The 18,522-nt window shown below is 53.5% G+C and overlaps 1 protein-coding gene across 6 annotated transcripts in view; it reads right to left on the bottom strand.

The window, feature by feature from the left end:
• Nucleotides 1–18,522, bottom strand: part of SYT12 (synaptotagmin 12) — a 44,065-nt gene that overhangs the window by 14,140 nt on the left and 11,403 nt on the right. Inside the window, exons 1-4 of one of the 6 annotated variants that reach the window (XM_063784197.1) lie at nucleotides 13,798–13,931; nucleotides 6,526–6,582; nucleotides 6,149–6,273; nucleotides 1,864–2,057 (exon numbers count right to left, since the gene is read on the bottom strand). Coding sequence is in view for 4 of the 6 variants with exons in the window: in XM_063784195.1 (XP_063640265.1) it covers nucleotides 1,864–2,057; nucleotides 6,526–6,582; nucleotides 11,423–11,465 (294 nt within the window). In the remaining 2 variants the exon portion in view is untranslated. Of the gene's footprint in view, nucleotides 1–1,863; nucleotides 2,058–6,148; nucleotides 6,274–6,525; nucleotides 6,583–11,422; nucleotides 12,636–13,262; nucleotides 13,644–13,797; nucleotides 13,932–14,815; nucleotides 14,861–18,522 lie in introns of those variants that run through there. The other 5 variants (XM_016921331.3, XM_016921333.4, XM_016921332.4 and 2 more) reach the window with 5 other exon arrangements.

Below are 18,522 nucleotides of genomic sequence, written 5' to 3'. Positions count from 1 at the left end.
GTTGGCCAGGCTGGTCTTGAACTCCTGACCTCAAGAGATCTGCCCGCCTCGGCCTCCCAAAGTGCTGGGATTACAGGCGTGAGCCACCACACCAGGCCTGGAAAAATTTTTTCAAATTTACATTCCCCCAACAGTGTGTGAGATAGTCCCCCCAGACACCCTAAGTGAGTGAACATGAGGGACTCTAATCTGGTAATAGATTCTGGCTGTGCTCTCTGGAACTCTACCTGACATTCGGAAAACTCTCTGCCATGTGTTAAATGATAAAACTTTCAGCAAGGTATAGTGAGAGCCCTAAGAATGTGTGTGCCCCCAATACAGCAGTATCCAAAGCACACTATCCCAAATGAAGACAAAGTTTTACCTACAGAACATCCACTGCATTATTTATCATGACATTTAGTCAATCATGGCACATGTACAAAAAAGAATCTCATACAGCCATTAAAATAATGTTTATGATGTGTGTTCAACAGTATGTCAAAATGCTTCAGCTACAAGGGAGGTGAAAAGAGAAGGACCTGGCACGGTGGTGCATGCCTGTAATCCTAGCACTTTGGGAGGCCAAGGCGGGCAGATCTCTTAGCCCAGGAGTTCGAGGCCAGCCTGGCCAACATGGTGAAACCCCGTCTCTACAAAAAATAAAAAAAAAAAATTAGCTAGGCATGGTGGCTTGGGCCTATAATCCCAGCTACTCAGGAGGCTGAGGTGGGAGGATTGCTTGAACCCAGGAGGTGTAGGTTGCAGTGAACTGAGATTGTGCCAGAGCACTCCAGCCTGGCTGACAGAGTGAGACCCTGTCTCAAAAGAAAGAAAAGAAAGAAAGGAAGGAAGGAAGGAAGGAAGGAAGGAAGGAAGGAAGGAAGGAGGGAGGGAGGGAGGGAGGGAGGGAGGGAGAGAGAGAGAGAGAGAAAGAAAGAAAGAAAGAAAAGAAAGAAAGGAAGGGCCGGGCGCGGTGGCTCACGCCTGTAATCCCAGTACTTTGGGAGGCCGAGGTGGGCGGATCACGAGGTCAGGAGATCGAGACCATCCTGGCTAACATGGTGAAACCCCGTCTCTACTAAAAATACAAAAAATTAGCTGGGCATGGTGGCGGGTGCCTGTAGTCCCAGCTACTCAGGAGGCTGAGGCAGGAGAATGGCATGAACCCGGGAGGCGGAGCTTGCAGTGAGCCGAGATTGCCCCACTGCACTCCAGCCTGGGTGACAGAGGGAGACTCCGTCTCAAAAAAAAAAAAAAAAAAAAAAAAAAAGAAAAAGAAAAAGAAAAAAAAGAAAGTAAGAAGAAAAATATATCAGGTTACTCTGGGCACTTGGCCTATGGGGTAGCCCTGCTCTGCAAGGAGCATTTTGAAAAAAAAAAAAAAGAAAGAAAGAAAACGTTAGTAGTTAAAAAGCAGGCCAGGTGTGGTGACTCATGCCAGCACTTTGGAAGGTCGAGGCAGGTGGATCACCTGAGGTCAGGAGTTCGACACCAGCCTGACCAACATGGTGAAACCCCGTATCTACTAAAAATATGAAATTGGCCAGGCATGGTGGTGCACGCTTATAATCCCAGCTACTTGGGAAGCTGAAGCAGGATAATCGCTTGAACCCAGGAGGCAGAGGTTGCAGTGAGCCCAGATCATGCCATTGCACTCCAGCCTGGGCAACAAGAGGGAAACTCTATCTCAAAAAAAAAAAAAAAAAAAAGTTGAAGATGTGAAAGGGGAAGAGGGAGAGAGGGAGGTCTACTCCCCTTTCAAAGGAGGACATTAACCAGGAGGAGGCGGTGACGGAGGGAGAGGGGCTGAAGACTGATCTGAGTGGATGGTAGGGGCATGGGGTTGCACTCGCTGTGCACCTGCAGGAGCAGAAGCCTCACCTTCTCCCTGGCCTCTGCGCAGCTCTCGCCGTACTTCTGCTGAAGGTACCTGTAGTCGTAATTGGGGAACGGAGAGGGGCTGGGGAAGCTCCCCGACGTCCAGAGCTTCCACAGGCTCACAGCTGCGATTCCCAGCAGGGCCAGGGCCCCTGCAGCATAGACACCCACCTCCCAGCCAGGGGGGCTCTTGATGACTGCAAGGCAAGGGCAGCCTCTCATTAGGGCTTCCTAGTGGATACAGACCCCCACCCGGGGAGCAGCACCGACTTCTTCATTGAATGGATATTTATTGAATGCCTACTATGTGCTAGGTGCTGGAGATCCCATGTCGAACAAGACATACACTTTCCTGTGTTGCTTGGGACCAGAAGTGTTTTGGGTTTCAGATTTTTTCTGATTTGGGGATATTTACATTACACTTATAGGCTGAGCATTCCTAATCCAAAAATCTGAAATCCAAAATGCTCCAATAGACATTTCTTTCAGCATTATGTCGGCCCGCAAAATATTTCAGATTTTGGATTTTGGATTTTTGGATTTAGGATGATCAGCCTGTGTACATAATATCCAGAAAAGGCAAATCTATGTAGACAGAATTGACACCAGTCTATACAGTAGATTAGTGACTGTCAGGGGCTGGAAAGTTGGGAGAAATAGGGTTTCTTTGGGGGATGATGAAAATGTTCTAAAAATAGATCGTGTGGTTGGTTGCACAATATACTAAAAACCATTGAATTGTACACTTTAAGTGGGTAAATTGCTTGGTATGTGAATCTTCTCTCTCTGTGAATCTCTTACCAAAACAAACAAACAACTCAGCCACAAGTGAGAGGTGGCTGCAGGCTGTGCAGGGCTTGGAGACAAATCCAGATGCTCAGAGGCTTTTGCTCTGCTGATGAGTCAATAACCTTCTCTCTCTGAGCCTTGCTGCCCCCGAAAACGGAAATTAACAACCTCCTCAACTGTGGCAGGCGAGTCCTCCCCAGCATCGCGCTTGGCACGCGGCAGGACCATACACGTTCCAAGGTTTTGCCTCCCTCTCCCAGGAAACCTGGCTCTGCTTCCCCAAAGGAAGCCAAGGAGACACTGGGATTCATTGTGCAGGTCACAGTGCTGGCAAATACAGTTCTCTAAACTGTTCTTAGTACTGCGTCTGTCTCAATTCAAGTGAGGAAACTGAGGCACAGAAAGGCTAAAGAACTTGCCCAAGGTCACAGAGCCCAGAAGGGGTGGTGCTGGGACCCCAACTCTAGCAGCCAGACCCCAAAGCAAGTGGGGTAACCACTGCCCCACCCGGCCTCAACCCCGCACAGTTCCCTCGAAGCAAGGTGGGGAGAGGTGCGAAGAGCACCTCAGGGCTGGAGATTCATCACTGCACATCCATTGAGCACCCATCCTGGTGTGCCAGCAGCCTATGGGCATGGGTAGCCAGGGTTGAGTCAGCCCCAGGCCAAGTCCCTGTCCTTAAGTAGCTGGCAGTCTAGGGGTGGGGTGGGGCAGGCAAATAAATAGACAGATCAGGGTACTGGGAATGGGAGCAGCCCAGGAAGGCCTCCTGGAAGAGGGACATGTAAGCTGAGATATGAGGAGGGGCAAGAAGTGTGCCAGGCCACGGCAACAGGAGCTGGAAGTCAAGGGCGGGAAGAATAGAGGGGTATAAAAAGCCCAGAGTGGGCAGAGTGGCCGGGGGAGGGAGGGAGGGGACCCGGGGCTAGAGGAGTTCCTCATCACTGCTGCCCTGAAGCCCGGCCACACAGGAATGGATCACACAGTGGGGCAGCCCCTCTAGCCTGCCCTGCTGTCTGCTGAGCTGCCTTTGGCCAGAGTCCACAGCACTGACTCACTGGCCTCCAGCCCTGACGCCCTCCCAGCACTGAGCACCCTGTAAGGCTCTACTTTCTTTTCTTTTCTTTCTTTTTCTTTTTTTTTTTTGAGATGGAGTTTCACTCTTGTTGCCCAGGCTGGAGTGCAATGGCACGATCTCGGCTCACTGCAACCTCTGCCTCCCGGGTTCAAGCGATTCTCCTGCCTCAGCCTCCCGAGTAGCTGGAATTACAGGCGTCCACCACCATGCCCAGCTAATTTTTTGTATTTCTAGTAGAGACGGGGTTCCACCATATTGGCCAGGCTGGTCTCAAACTCCTGACCTCAGGTGATCCACTCGCCTTGGCCTCCCAAAGTGCTGGGATTACAGGCGTGAGCCACCGCCCCTGGCCAAGGCCCTACTTTCTAAAAGAGGAAAACTGAGACCAAGGAAGGGTAATGAGCACATCTGTTTCTCCACTCAAGGCCAGCGGTGAGAAACGGCAGAGCCGGGCACCGGTACCTTGGCTTCCAGGCAAGTCACCCAGCACCTCTGGGCTTCATACTCCGTTTGGAAAATGCGGATGACAAGAACATCCCCCATCCAGCGGTCCCACTCTGGTGAATTTATTCTAAAGGGAAAATCCCAACAGGTTTTGTGTCTGGGATGAGTCATCGAGGCTGTATTTATAACAGCAGAAATCTGGAGACAGCCTGAAGGTCCCACCGAGGGGGCCAGTGAGGGCTGGTGGCTCTGTCTTGGGAGGAAATGTCACTGGCCTTCGAGAATGACAATTGAGGTCATTAGGATGGCACTGTGGCAATGCAGAGACACATTTCTGGCTTTGTTAAGAGAGGAAAAAAATGAATCCCCAACATGGTCTAATCACGCAATTGTGTGACGTGCGCAAAAGTCACGCAGCACATAGTCACGGGCTGGGCAGACCAGGGAAAAACAGAAGGAATGGGTAACGACGGTGGAAGGGCTGTGAAGAAACCCTCCTTCCTCCTGCCGCTGTTGACAGAATGTCACCTGTGGGCTACGTATGCCCATAACAAAGAGATCCATGGAGGCTCCCGGGCCCCGCCCTGCCAAGGCTTGGCGTATTCTGGGAGTCCTGGGAACAGGGTCACAGCAGGGCTGGGTGGTAGCCGGGGGTTGGCTAGAGGGCAGGACCAGAGGCCCAAGGTCTCTAAGCAGGCTGTGGGCACAGCCAGGTGGCAAAGCAGGTTCAGGCTCCCCTGTGCCTGAGGCTCTTTGGGAGCTGAAGGGTGGAGCCCATGCCCGGGGTGGCAGAAAAGGGGGCAGGGCTGGGGGCACAGAAGGAAAAGCCCCAGGAAGGTGACATGAAATGACAATTCGCATTCGTTTATTGATTTTATGGAATACCAGTCTTGGGGTGATATTGGAAGTGGGGTCTAGGCGAAGACCAGAAACGAGTGGGATGAGGAGGAGGAGGAATAGCTCCCCTTATGAAGCACTTACTATTTATGATTTGCCAGGCCCTGTTCTAAGCACGTCACGTATATTAACCCATCAAGTCAAGGCAATCCTGTGAGGTTAGTTCTACTGTTTTCCCCATTTTACAGATGAGGAAGCTGAGGGACGGAGGAGAGATCTGCCTCCAGACAGACTGGGTCCAGATCTGCACCTATAACCCCACCACCAGGCGCCAGGACTCAGGCAGGCAGTGGCAGAGGCAGGGAAGGACTCCAGGACAGGGGAACAGCGTGTGCAAAGCGCTGCCACTGAAAGAGTGGCGTTTGCACCATGCTGGGCGCTGCACAACCATCAGCTCTCTAAATCTTCCCAACAGCCCTGAGGCAAGCCTCATCTTTTGCATTTTACAGATAAGTAAGTAGAAGTTCCGGTTTCACCACTTGCCCAAGGCCATACGGGTAGGGGGCAGGGTGGGGGGGGGGGGCAAGACCTGTGAGCCTGAGGGTGAAAAGTGCGGCTCCCTGGCTCACTTTTGGGAAAAAGTGATGGGAAAGGTGATTCCCGGGCACACCCTTCAGATCAGCCCTGGGCTCCCCAGGGGCTGCGTTAGGGTAGGGGCTAGAGTGATGGGGAGCACGGGGCTGGGAGTCAAGAGACCTGAGTGCACATCCTGACCCCGTTACTCTCTAAGCCTCACTTCTCCCATCTGTGAATGAGGAGAGGAACAAAGGGAGAAAAGACGGCTGGTATGTTTCTTCTCTGACCCCATCTTCTCTGACGCTGTCCATGGGGAGGGCTGCAGGAGTATGTCTGGAGTCTCGAGGCATCTCCCAGCCAGCTCCCATCTCCCTGCTGAGGCATAGGGTGACAAGGTGGGAGCCATGGCCCTGGACTGGGTGGCCTCTTTTTTTTTCTGATGAGACGGAGTCTCACTCTGTCGCCCAGGCTGGAAAGCTGGAGTGCAGTGGTGTGATCTCAGCTCACTATAACCTCTGCCTCTGGACTGGGTGGTCTCTGAGTTTAACGCCCCATGAATCTAACCTTGACCTTCCTGGGTTTATTTTCCCTTGGCTACTTGACAGTCTCCACAGAAGGCCTCGGTGAGTGGATTCCGAGTCACAGGCTCATCCCCAGGGTGCAGCAGGATGAGGGTCTCCCCGGGGACCCTTTCAAGTGAAAGAGAGAAAGTCACTTTAACAAGAAGGAGCCACTTGAGTGGCAAGATGAGGAGACCCCAGACTGGGCCAAGCTTGATGTCCCCAGGGCTGTCTGACCTTGGGCAAGTCACTGACTGTCCTTGACAGTGAAGACATTAATGGCAAGGACTAATTATTCATGTCCCACAGACACCTCCCACCCAGGCCTGGTGTAAGGGTCTCGCAGGCGTGATCCAGGAGGGGTTTGCCCTGGGCACTCACCGCTCAGATGATATTCTGCCACATCCACAGCCATGATGTCTGCTGCGGTGACTGTGACTGGAAGGGAAAAGAGAGTGAGAGGAGAGGGCTGCAGAGAGTCAGCGTCCCGCTCCTAGGTCCTGGCCTCCTGGCACCCACGTGCCTGTCATCCAGAGCTTACACTCAGCTATAAGGGGAGTGCCACCAAAGGGAGGCTTGGCATTTTAAGAAATGATGTTTAAAGCTCTTTTCAAGCATTCTAAGACTCTTCTCAGGATTGCCAGATAAAACACAGGATGCCCAGTGGCATGTGAATTTCAGATTTTGTTTTGTTTTGTTTTGTTTTGTTTTGTTTTTTCAGATGGAGTCTCTCTTTGTTGCCCAGACTAGAGTGCAGTGGCGCGATCTCGGCTCACTGCAGCCTCTGCCCCTGGGTTCAAGTGATCTCCTGCCTCAGCCTCCCAAGTAGCTGGGATGACAGGCATGTGCCACCCCACCCGGCTAATTTTTGTATTTTTTGTAGAGATGCGGTTTCACCATGTTGGCCAGGTTGATATCGAACTCCTGGCCTCAGGTGATCCACCAGCCTTGGTCTCCCAAAGTGCTGAGATTACAGGTGTGAGCCACAGCGCCTGGCCAAATTTCAAATACGTTTTTAATATGTGTGTCCCAAATATTCCACAGGACATACTTACGCCAAAATCTTTTCCATTGTTCATCCAAAACATCAATGCTCCTGGGTGTCCTGTTTTTGTATTTGCCAAATCTGGCAACCCCAGCTCATTTCCATCCTAACAACATCAGGCTGACCAGCGGCGACGCAGTAGGTGACTCAATAGAGCAAGGCCCCCCTGGTTTGAGCCAGAGCCTTCCTTCAAATGCTTCCATTTCGATTGGGAAGGAAAGGCTGCGTGTCTGCAATATTCTATTATCAGTCCTTTCACTGCTTGGCATGGTTTCTTCCCCACCCCATCCTCCACCCCCAGCTTTTAGGAACGACTGAGGCTTAAGTTGTTCTAGAAAGGTCTGGGAGCTCCTACAACCCATTACCTGAACCTAGGTGACTGCTCATTGTTTTATTAGTGTGCTAAGAAGTAAATCTGGCTCACAGATGTGTTCTAAGTGGGTGTATGTGGGAGTCCTGGAAAAAGGAATTTGGGATGGGCTGCACTGATCTCAGGTCAAGGGCACCGAGGGCCAGGATAATGCCCACCCCAATTTCTGGATTCCCTTGTAGTTCAGAGAGGTGGTTACACATAGTAAGCCTGCAGGCCTGGTGCAGGGTGATAGGGCAAGGGGAGGGGGAGGTAAGAACTGCAGAGTGATGGCCTGGCCCAAGGGCAGCTGCATTTTTGCCCCAGCAGGAATGCCAACCACCGTGGCTTGATCTTCTGGCACTTTAAAGAAAAGCCAGATACCTGAATTTTTTATGTGCCATTTCCTGAGTTTTAAAGGTAGCAACCAATTTGCAAAAAAATGCAAACACCATTCAGGCGCAGTATAAAAAGTCCTTGGGGAGTGTGACCCACCAATTCCCAACCCCTCGGAGCATCCTGTAGGTTCCCTTTGGGACTGGGGTCGAATCAGAGGGTAAAGCTAAGGCCCTCCACATTTTCAAGAATTCCGGGGTTCTCCCCAGTCTGTGGCTTTGGAGTCAAGAAGCTGGGGTGCCATGCTCCAGTCAGGGTTATCCAGCACATTTGGGGTGCCATAAGTCCTAGTCTACCCCCTTAAGTCCTGGAGGTGCCCAGGAGCCTCTAGAAGCAGGTCAGATAAGGTGCACAGCCAGCTCCTGGCTCCCAGTTCTCCTGATGCTGCCCCCACTCCCACAAGGAGATGTGCGTTGTCATGGTGATGGAAGGGTGGTGCTAAGCCAGGAAGGGCTTCACCCATCCTGACTAGAGTGGAAGCTCATTCCTGGGCCTGGGCTGGAGATAATGATAGTAATAGAGAACCTTGCCAAGCCCTTCTTACACATCAAGCGCCATTCTAAGCACTTTGCATTTATCTGACCTCATTTAATTTGCCTAACAGCCCCATGAGGTAGGTACTATTATTATCTCTGGTTTGCGGGTGAGAGTCCCAGGGCGTAATTTGCCCCAGGCCACACAGCTAATAAACTGTTCAACCCAGGCCAACTGGCTCCATGCTCCTAACCACTGTGTCTCACTGCAAGTGGGCATATGGTTTCCAAAAAGTTTCCTAAGAATCTGCAGGTCAAATGGGTCACCATGTACCTGCCCAAGGTGGTCCTAGCTCCTGGCGGAAGCTGGTCTGGATACGCTGAAACACATGCTAATGTACACACACGCACCTCCCAGCCTGCTTCTGCCTTGCCGGGAATCAGATAAGCCATCGGCTTTTTCCTGCTTACCTGGCACAAGCTGACTTTGCAAGAGTGGGGCCAAGCTGGGACAGCCAATGCCAGCAGCACGCGAGCAAGGTATGCATGGCAAAGTACACCCCACAGCACAACAGGCGTGGTACGGGACAAAGCCTCAAGCTGCATCTGGCCTCTGGCTGTCGGGGGCCCCATCACCTCCATGGCTGGCCCAGCTCAGACCCCAGACTCCCACGCTGTCTGTTCTTTCCTCTCCCTTTAACACGACATCCTTTCCCAGGGAGCTGAGATTTCAGTGAGGGTGTGAATGACTGCTAGGCACACCCCAGACAGAAGTTCCTTTTTTTTTTTTTTTTTTTTTTTGAGACAGAGCCTCACTGTGTCACCCAGGCTTGAATGCAATGGCGCGATCTCAGCTCACTGCAACCTCTGCCTCCTGGGTTCAAGTGATTCTCCTGCCTCAGCCTCCCAAGTAGCTGGGATTACAGGCATGAGCCACCATGCCCAGTTAGTTTTTGTATTTTCAGTAGAGACGGGGTTTCATCATGTTGGCCAGGATGGTCTTGAACTCCTGACCTCAATGATCCTCCCACCTTGGCCTCCCAAAGTGCTAGGATTACAGGCGTGAGCTACCGCCCCTGGCCTCCAGACAGATGTTCCAGCCTGGTGCCCTGTGAAGGCAGAGCTCATTTGCCTGAGTGGAGGGAGAAGAGAACTGGGAGAGAGGTCGAGGCTCCTAGAGGGTGTCATCCTGAGCACAGGGTTTGTAGTCAGCTGCACCCAGCTCTGACTCCCATACCTGCCCCTGGCTAGCTGCAGTGGCCTTGGGTAATTTTCTTAGTCTCTTAGAGCCTCAGTTCCCCACCTGTAAAGCAGATGTGAGGCTGCCAGGAGGGTGGAATGAGAAGGTACGTGTAGTCAGGCTTGGCACATATTGGTTGCTGTGGTTAGCAGCCTGGTGATGGCCCATACAGACCCCCTAACCCCTAGTCTGGGCAGTGTGGGCAGCACTGCCAGCCTACAGATGTGTTTATTTGTCTTACATTTAAGTGAGTTGCCAACATTTTAAAATTGAAAAATTTAGCTGGGTGCAGTGGGTCGTGCCTGTAGTCCCAGCTACTGGGGAGGCTGATGTGGGAGGATCTCTTGAGCCCAGGAGTTCAAAACCAGTCTGGACAACATAGTGAGACTGTGCCTCAAAAAAAAGTGTGTGTGTGTGGGGGGGGAATTTCCCATTAAAAATTGATTAAAAAAGGATTTCCAGCTTCCCTTTGAAAATTAGAAGATCTGGCCGTGCGCGGTGGCTCAGGCCTGTAATCCCAGCACTTTGGGAGGCCGAGGCAGGCGGATCACCTGAGTTCGGGAGTTTGAGACCAGCCTGACCCACACGGAGAAACCCCATCTCTACTAAAAATACAAAATTAGCTGGGCTTGGTGGCACATGCCTGTAATCCCAGCTACTTGGGAAGGCTGAGGCAGAAGAATCGCTTGAACCTAGGAGGTAGAGGTTGCAGTGAGCCAAGATCGCACCATTGCACTCCAGCCTGGGCAACAAGAGCAAAACTCCATCTCAAAAAAAAAAAAAAAGAAAAGAAAAGAAAAGAAAAAAAGAAAGTTAGAAGATATGGGGACAATGGGTTTGCATCCCCCGACTCCAACAGGAGTTGGAGCTAAGTCGGCATTGCCCCTTCCCTGGCTGCTCCCATCCTTCCATTCACTGCTAGAACCTGTTGAGCCCTGGAAGCATCCCTGCTCATAAGCCTGGTAAAGTGGACTTTGAATGAGCTACTTTTTTTTTTTTTTAAATTAATTTATTTTTTTGAGACGGAGTTTCGCTCTTTCACCCAGGCTGGAATGAAGTGGTGTGATCTCACCACGCCCAGCAAAGTTGTGGGAGATTAAGAGAGGTTAAGTGACTTGCCCAAAGCCACACAGCCAGCGGTGGTAGAGCTGGGCCTGGCAGTCATTCCTGTAGCCCAGTCCAGCCCCTCTTCCATTAGCAGTGACAACCCTCATGCCATCTTCCCCATCACCCGTAAGACCCATGGGGCAAACCCTGTTACTACCCCCTCCTCCACGGAGGAGGAGAGGGAGGCTCAGAGAAGGGCAGTGAATTGGCCCGAGGTCACCCAACCAGTGAGGAGGAAGCTCAGACCAAGCCGCAAGTGCTGCTGTGTAGCCAGTGCCCTTCTCAAGGGCTTTGCTCACTATCCCCGAGACCCCCTGACTCTGTCTCACCTGGGACCACCTCAGTGGGCTCCCGCTGGCAGCCTGGAGGTCTGCCAGGCAGAAGGACTGTGGCTTTGGCTAGAAGAGGATAGCAATGAGGTACAGTGGGACCAGGGCAGCCTGTGACCAGAGCATCCCCGGTGTCCAGACACACAGCAAAGAGCATAACATGGGGGACCAGAGTGGCTCCAGACCCTCACTGAGCTCCCAGACTGCACATCCCTACCTCTGCAGCACCTCTCCCCATCTGACCAATTCGTTCAGTCCCAAATCCCCAGACCCTAAACTGCACAGAGCTTACTCATTGAAAACAGCTCTAGGTTCAAATTCCAGCTCGATCATACCTACCTAGCAATATCTCCTTACTGCTGCATGCATGTGGACATAACATGTGCTAAGTGCTTAGCACTGTGCCTGGTTGTAGTAGGTACACAATGTGGACATGATGATTCAATGGATTAATGGATCCCCCTTTTATAGATGAGGAAGCTGGGGCCCCAGGTCACCTAGCATACAAGTAGCAACACTGGGATTGGTGCCAGGGTGCAATGGATCTGGGCCTGGGCTCTTGGCCACCATGCTGACTCCTGAACAGGCAGGCCTTTTGGGGTGGGGAGTTGGAAGAGCCCCCCACTTCCCCCAGCTTTGCTGGAATCAGACCATGGCAGAGGCCCCTCCTGGGCTTGTCAGAGAATTGGCTTTCCATGAACGTTGTGCCTCGGCAGGGGAGAGGGGCCCTCTGTCCCTGCCTTCTGCTCCACCCCACCTCCTTGCCCAGTGTCCTCACATCATTCTCTGGCTAGCAAGGCAATGGGAAGGGTCGGGAGTTGGGCCAAGGAGAGCCTCATCCTTCAACCTGTGAGCCTCTTCAGGATCTTTAGGTTGAAACCTTTTCAAGTACCCCTCCTCCGCTTTCTGAGATAACCACATCCTGCTGCCATCCCCCAAACAGCCCACAGAAACCGCAGGACAGACTGGCTGGGAGGTGCTGGCTGGCATTTCTTGGGCACCTACTGTGTGACTTGCCCTGTGTTATCTCAGCACCGCAGCCCTCTGAGGGGGCTGCTACCCTGCTCCTTGTACTGGAGAGGAAACTGAGGTGCAGTGTGGGCAGCGCTGCCAGCCTACAGATGTGTTTTATTTGTCAGTCAGTCACCAGAGCTGACAAGTGGCAGAGTCCGGGTTTGAAACCCAGGCTGGGAGCCCCCACTCTGCAGAGCTGCTTAGGAAAGCTTTCAGACTTCAGAGTAGGGAGGCTGGGGGCTTGGGGACTTGTCCTAACCCTTCTTCACACTGGCTGTGGTAACTTCGGTGGGTCTCCTGCCCTCTCTGAGCCTCAATTTCCCCATTTCTAATAGGAAGCACTATTGCTGCTGCTCTCTAAAACTGTCATCCCCTGACGGGGAGAAGGAGCTGACATTCCATGGTGCAGCTTTCCCAGGCTTTTGGGAATGGAGGAGGGTGCACACAGTCTCTCTGCAGCCCCTGGAAGAGGGCTCCCAGGATGGCCAGCTCAGGGCCTTCCACCCACAGGCCAGGCTCCCGGCCCCCCACCTCCCTCCCCCAACTTCAGCCCAAATCTACAGCCTTGAGGCCCTGAGTCTGGGCAAGCTTCCTCCCCTGCCCCGCCATACCCCTCTCCTAAGCTCTGGAAAGCCCCCCACTCAGGCTGGTGCCACCGGCGGCTGAGGGTCATATCTGGCTCTTCACACGGCCAGGGCCTCCTCGGGCTGGGGTGCAACGTTCCCCTCCAGATTGGTACGGTTCCTGCAGACCCAGCGCTCCTGCCTCGGGAACCTCCAGGGTGTATGGGGACCGGAGTGTCGGGAGGGGGTGCGAAGCCAGAGCAGGGACAGTGAGGACAGTCAGGGCGCTGAATGCGAAAGTGAGGGGCGTGTGTGCAGCGTGGGCGCGGGGAGGCGTGTAAATGGCGGGGTGAGCCGCGTGTGTGCACATGCGGGGCGTGCGATGCGATGCGCACTGCGCGGAGTGGCCGGGCCGGGTAAGGGCGCCCAGCGTGCGCGGTGCCCGGCATTCGTTCGTGTGCAAGCGCGGCGCGGAGGTGCAGGCGCGCGGAGTGCGCGGGGCTCTGGGGTCCCGGGCCCAGGGCCCGAGGAGGGGGCTGCGTGCGTCCGCGATCAGGGTGCGATCCCGGCCGCGCCCGGGGGTCGGCAGGGTGCGTACTCACCCGGGCTCCGCGGAGGGGCCGCCGCTCCGGCTGGGCTCCAGCTGCCGGCCCGCCTCCCGCAGCGCGCACGCACCTGCGCTTAGCCCGGCCGCCGGCGGCAACGCCACCCCTGCAGTGTCGCCGGGCTCCCGCCTCCGAGGAGCGCGGCGCGGGCCGGGGGCTCGGCCGGGCCGGGGCGGCGGACCGGAGCTGCGCCGCAGTCCGGGCACGCTCCCAGGAGCCCGCCGCGCGCTCCCTCGCGCTCGCCCGCTTGCCCGCCCGCTCCCTCTTGAATTTAAAGTGACAAGCTCGAGCGCTGTCTCTGCTCCTGGGGTCCGAGCCGGAGATCCCCAGGCGAGTCCGGGATCCAGGGACGCCCTGAGGCCAAGCCCAACCCCTCGCTCCCACGCCTGGGGACAGGGGTGGGTGGGGACGTGCCCACAGGCCTCTGAGAGGCAGGCCAAGCACTGGACTCAGAGCCAGCTGGCCTGGGTTCTAGCCCCAGCCTCCGCGCCCTGGGTTATCCTGTTCCCTTTCTAGGCCTCAGTTTCTTTACCTTAAAAACGGACCCGATACTGCGCACCTCCGGGAGCCAAAGAAAACAGCGACAGGAGGCGCAGCGGAAAGTTTCCCCTTTTCTGAATGGATAATTACTCCCTCCCACCACGATTGAGCTGTAGGTCAGCTCTGTGCTGGTGCCTTACAACATCATCTCAGTCCTCACCGTGGCCTAATCTGGTCGTGGTGACTCCATTTTTTACATGAAGAAACAGGCTCAGAGAGGTGACCAAGGTCACAGAGCCAAAGGTCAGAGCCAGAATTGAACCCAGGTCTGTGTGACTTCAAACTCCATACCTTTAACCACTAAGGGGTCATGCTTTCTCTCCCAAAGGAATGAATGAATCATTCAGGAGATATTTATGACGCCCCCGCAGGGGCTGGGCACAGTGCCAGGTGTGGGCGATCTTCCATCTTCCGGGAACAGGGGACAGGTCCCTCCCTGCCCGCGCAGTCTGGCAGTGAGGCACGGCTTGCACTGGGAGGGGCTGGGTGCGGGGGAAGGTGCCACATGTTGTGGGCACAGTAACCAGGGGAGCAGGCTGGGTGGACACCTGGGGAGACCTCTCCAACGGTCTGGGGTAGGGGAGGAAGAGGGGCGAGGATCCCAGATGGGGAGCAAGTGTGCAAGGGTGGCAGTGCTTCCTGGCTCATCTACACTCTGGGCCTTTAGAGCTGAGGGCAGCCTGTGGGCACTGACCTCTCAGTGGAGGCTGGGTCTGTGCTGGCTTGGTGCAGTGTGGGCATCCTTGGTCTAGAAGACAGGATGCTGGGGAGCCCTAGAAAGAGAGTTGCATCTGGCTAACACGGTGAAACCCCGTCTCTACTAAAAATACAAAAAAATTAGCCAGGTGTGGTGGCGGGCGCCTGTAGTCCCAGCTACTCGGGAGGCTGAGGCAAGAGAATGGCGTGAACCCAGGAGGCGGAGCTTGCAGTGAGATCGCGGCGACTCCGTCTCAAAAAAAAAAAAAGAAAAGAAAAAGAAAAAGAAAAAAAGAAAGAGAGCTGCATCTTACCTTCACCCACAGGGGGCGCTTTTGTCTTCATTTCATTTCCTGGACCTGGAACAGAACAAAGAGAAAGGGCATTATCATGGGGCGGGGGGCCTGGGTAATGGGCCCTGAGCTTTCACTGCCATTTCCCATTTAACTCAACCTTCACAGCCAGCTGCAGCTTTGGTACGATTGAGTCCATTTGAGTCCATTTTCTTCGCAGGACACCCAGGCCTGGGGAATGAATGGCCGAGTTTCTGGTTTGGAAGGGAGTTGGGAGTCAGACACATCATCAGGGCGTAAAAGGGGCCAGACTCTAATAGGGTATTCTACCCAAGCAACAAAAGACAAAGTTGAGGCCAGGCACAGTGGCTCAAGCCTGCAATCCCAGCACTTTAGGAGGCTGAGGTAGGGCGGATCACTTGAGGCCAGGAGTTCGAGACCAGCCTGGCCAACATGGTGAAACCCTGTCTCCACTAAAAATGCCTGTAGTCCCAGCTACTCAGGAGGCTGAGGGAAGAGAACTGCTTGAACCTGGGAGCATAGGCTACAGTGAGCCGAGGTTGGCCTGGGCAGCAGAGCAAGACTCCTTCTCAAAAAAAAAAAAAAAAGCAAAGTTGAGGCTGGTCCAGTTCTGGTGTCACACTGGGGAGCTGATGCAGGGGCGGGAGTGAGCTTGAAATGAAATGAGAGATCTTGTCAATTTCATGTTGAACACCCTTCAATGATCAGAAAAGCGTACACGGGTGCACCAAAAGACAAGGATAGAATGTTGACAGTAGCCCCAAACAGGAGACCACAAATGCCCATTATGAATCAAATGCACAGATGCATTGTGGTGTAGTGACACAATGGAAGACTGTGCCACTAAGAAGAGAAGCAAAACTACAACCACTGATGAAAGGCGAGTGAATCCACCTTTCAGGCTCACGCCTGTAATCCTAGCACTTTGGGAGGCCGAGGCAGGTAGATTGCCTGAGCTCAGGAGTTCGAGACCAGCCTGGGTAACAAGGTGAAAGGCCGTCTGTACTAAAACATACAAAATTAGCTGGGCGTGGTGGTATGCACCTATAATCCCAGCTACTCGGGAGGCTGAGGCAGGAGAATCGCTTGAACCCAGGAGGTGGAGGTTGCAGTGAGCTGAGATCACGCCACTGCACTCCAGCCTGGGCGACAGAGACTCCGTCTAAAAAAAAAATGGTGGGTGAATCTCACAAACGTACTGCTGAGCAACAGAAGCTGGACACAGAGAACGCTGCTGATGGGTGCATTTATAGGAGGTTCAAAGACAAGCAAAACTACTCTGTGCATGGGACTCTGGTCCCCATGGGGGTGGTGACTAGAGGGGCCTACGGGAGGATGCTGGGGTGCTGGTCACATTCTGGTTTTGATCTCAGTGCCCATCTCCTGGGTGTGTTCACTTTGTGAAAATTCATGGCATTGTACACTGATGATTTGTACACTTTTGTGCATGTGTGATATGCTTCTGTACAATTTACAAAAACAAACACATCTCATGTGGCTGCATGCTGCACTGGAAATGGAAGCCAAACTCCTTTCTGGGGCCTACAGACCCTGCTGGCCTCTCTGAACTTTCATGCCACCATCCCTGTCACCTGCTGAGCTCCTGCCTCCTGGGCCTTCTGGCCTTCCTGACGCCTGCCAAGCCATTTTCCGCCTCAGGGACTCTCCCTTGCTGGTCCCTTTGCTTGGAGTGTTTTCCCTGCTCTCACCAACAGCTTCCTCCGTCTTCTGTGCATCACACCCTACAGAAGTCACCTTCTCCGAGCAAAGCCCCTACTCATTCTTCCTTGACCTCTGGGACCTTTGGGACCAGTTCCTGAAGAGCAGTGCGCCTCAGGGGAGGCCCCACCCTGAGGTTGGCCTGAAGGATGCTCCATCTGAGCATCACAGAGATGCTGTGCGTGGAGTCAGTGACACTTAAAGGTGAAGAGACTAGAAAGAAAAGGCGCCCAAGGCCACACAGCTGGGCCCCAAGACTAGTGCTCCAGCAAGCGGCTCGCCACTTTTTTTTTTTTTTTTTTTGAGACAGGGTCTCACTCTTTCACCCAGGCTGGAGTGCAGTGGCACAAAGACGGCTTACTGCAGCCTTGACCACCCAGGCTCAGGTGATCCTCCCACCTCAGCCTCCTGAGTAGCTGGGTTACAGGCTCATGCCACCACGCATGGCTAATTTTTTGTTTTGTAGAGACAGGGTTTTGCCACGTTGCCCAGGTTGGTCATGAACTCCTGGGCTCAAGTGATCCCCCCTCCTCGGCCTCCCAAAGTGTTGGTGATACGGTTTGGCTGTGTCCTCACCCAAATCTCATCTTGGATTGTAGTTCCCATAATTCCCACGTGTTTTAGGAGGGACCCAGTGGGAGATAATTGAATCGTGGGGGGCGGTTTCCCCCGTACTGTTCTCGTGGTAGTAAGTCTCATGAGATCTGATTTTTTTTTTTTTTTGAGATGGAGTTTCGCTCTTGTTGCCCAGGCTGGAGTGCAATGGCACGATCTTGGCTCACTGCAACCTCCGCCTCCCAGGTTCAAGCGATTCTCCTGCCTGAATCTCCCGAGTAGCTGGGATTACAGGCATGCACCAACATGCCCGGCTAATTTTGTATTTTTAGTAGAGATGGGGTTTCTCCATGTTGATCAGGCTGGTCTCGAGCTTCCGACCTCAGGTGATGTACCCACCTCAGCCTCCCAAAGTGCTGGGATTACAGGCATGAGTCACCACGCCCGGCGATCTGATGGTATTATAAGGGGAAACCCCTTTCACTTGGCTCTCATTTTCTCTCGTCTGCCACCATGTAAGACGTGCTTTTCGCCTTCTGCCGTGATTGTGAAGCCTCCCCAGCCATGAGGAACTGTGAGTCCTTTAAACCTCTCTTTCTTTATAAATTGCCCAGTCTTGGGTATGTCTTTATCAGCAGCATGAAAATCGATGAATACAGTTGGAAGAGTAGGCGTTGAGCCACTGCACTTGGCCTCAGTTCTCTGCTTTCCAGGCCCCGGCTCAGCTCATGAGGCACCAGCCACTTGTCTGCCCTGTGCACCCCACAGGCCCAACTCTTTCACTTTTGCACTTTTGTTTTCTTTTTCTTTTTTTTTTTGAGATGGAGTCTCGCTCTGTCGCCCAGGCTGGAGTGCAACGGCGTCATCTCAGCTCACTGCAAGCTCCGCCTCCCAGGTTAATGCCATTCTCCTGCCTCAGCCTCCCGAGTAGCTGGGACTACAGGTGCTCACCACCATGCCCGACTAATATTTTTGTATTTTTAGTAGAGACAGGGTTTCACCATGTTAGCCAGGATGGTCTCGATCTCTTGACCTCATGATCCGCCTGCCTCGGCCTCCCAAAGTGCTGGGATTACAGGCTTGAGCCACCGCGCCCGGCCTCTTTTTCTTTTTTAAGAGACAGAGTCTTGCTCTGTCACCCAGGCTGAAATGTGGTGGTAAGATCATGGCTCATTGCAGACTTGAATTACAGGGCTCAAGCCACCCTTCCACCTCAGCCTCCTAAAGAGCTGGGACTACAGGCACATGTCACCATGCCCAGCTATTTTTTTTTTCTTTTTCTTTTTTGGTACTGCTCCTTGTGGAGCAGGGCTACCCCACAGGCAGTGTACCCAGAGTAGCCAGCCCAGTTATTTTAAAAAAAAATTTTTTTTTTTTGAGACAGAGTTTCGCTCTTGTCCCCCAGGCTGGAGTGCAGTGGCACGATCTCAGCT

This window comes from Pan troglodytes, chromosome 9, assembly GCF_028858775.2.
Source record: "Pan troglodytes isolate AG18354 chromosome 9, NHGRI_mPanTro3-v2.0_pri, whole genome shotgun sequence".
NCBI lineage: Eukaryota > Metazoa > Chordata > Mammalia > Primates > Hominidae > Pan > Pan troglodytes.
The sequence above is the reverse complement of the archived record's forward strand: the minus strand, read 5'-3'. Positions and strand labels throughout refer to the sequence as shown.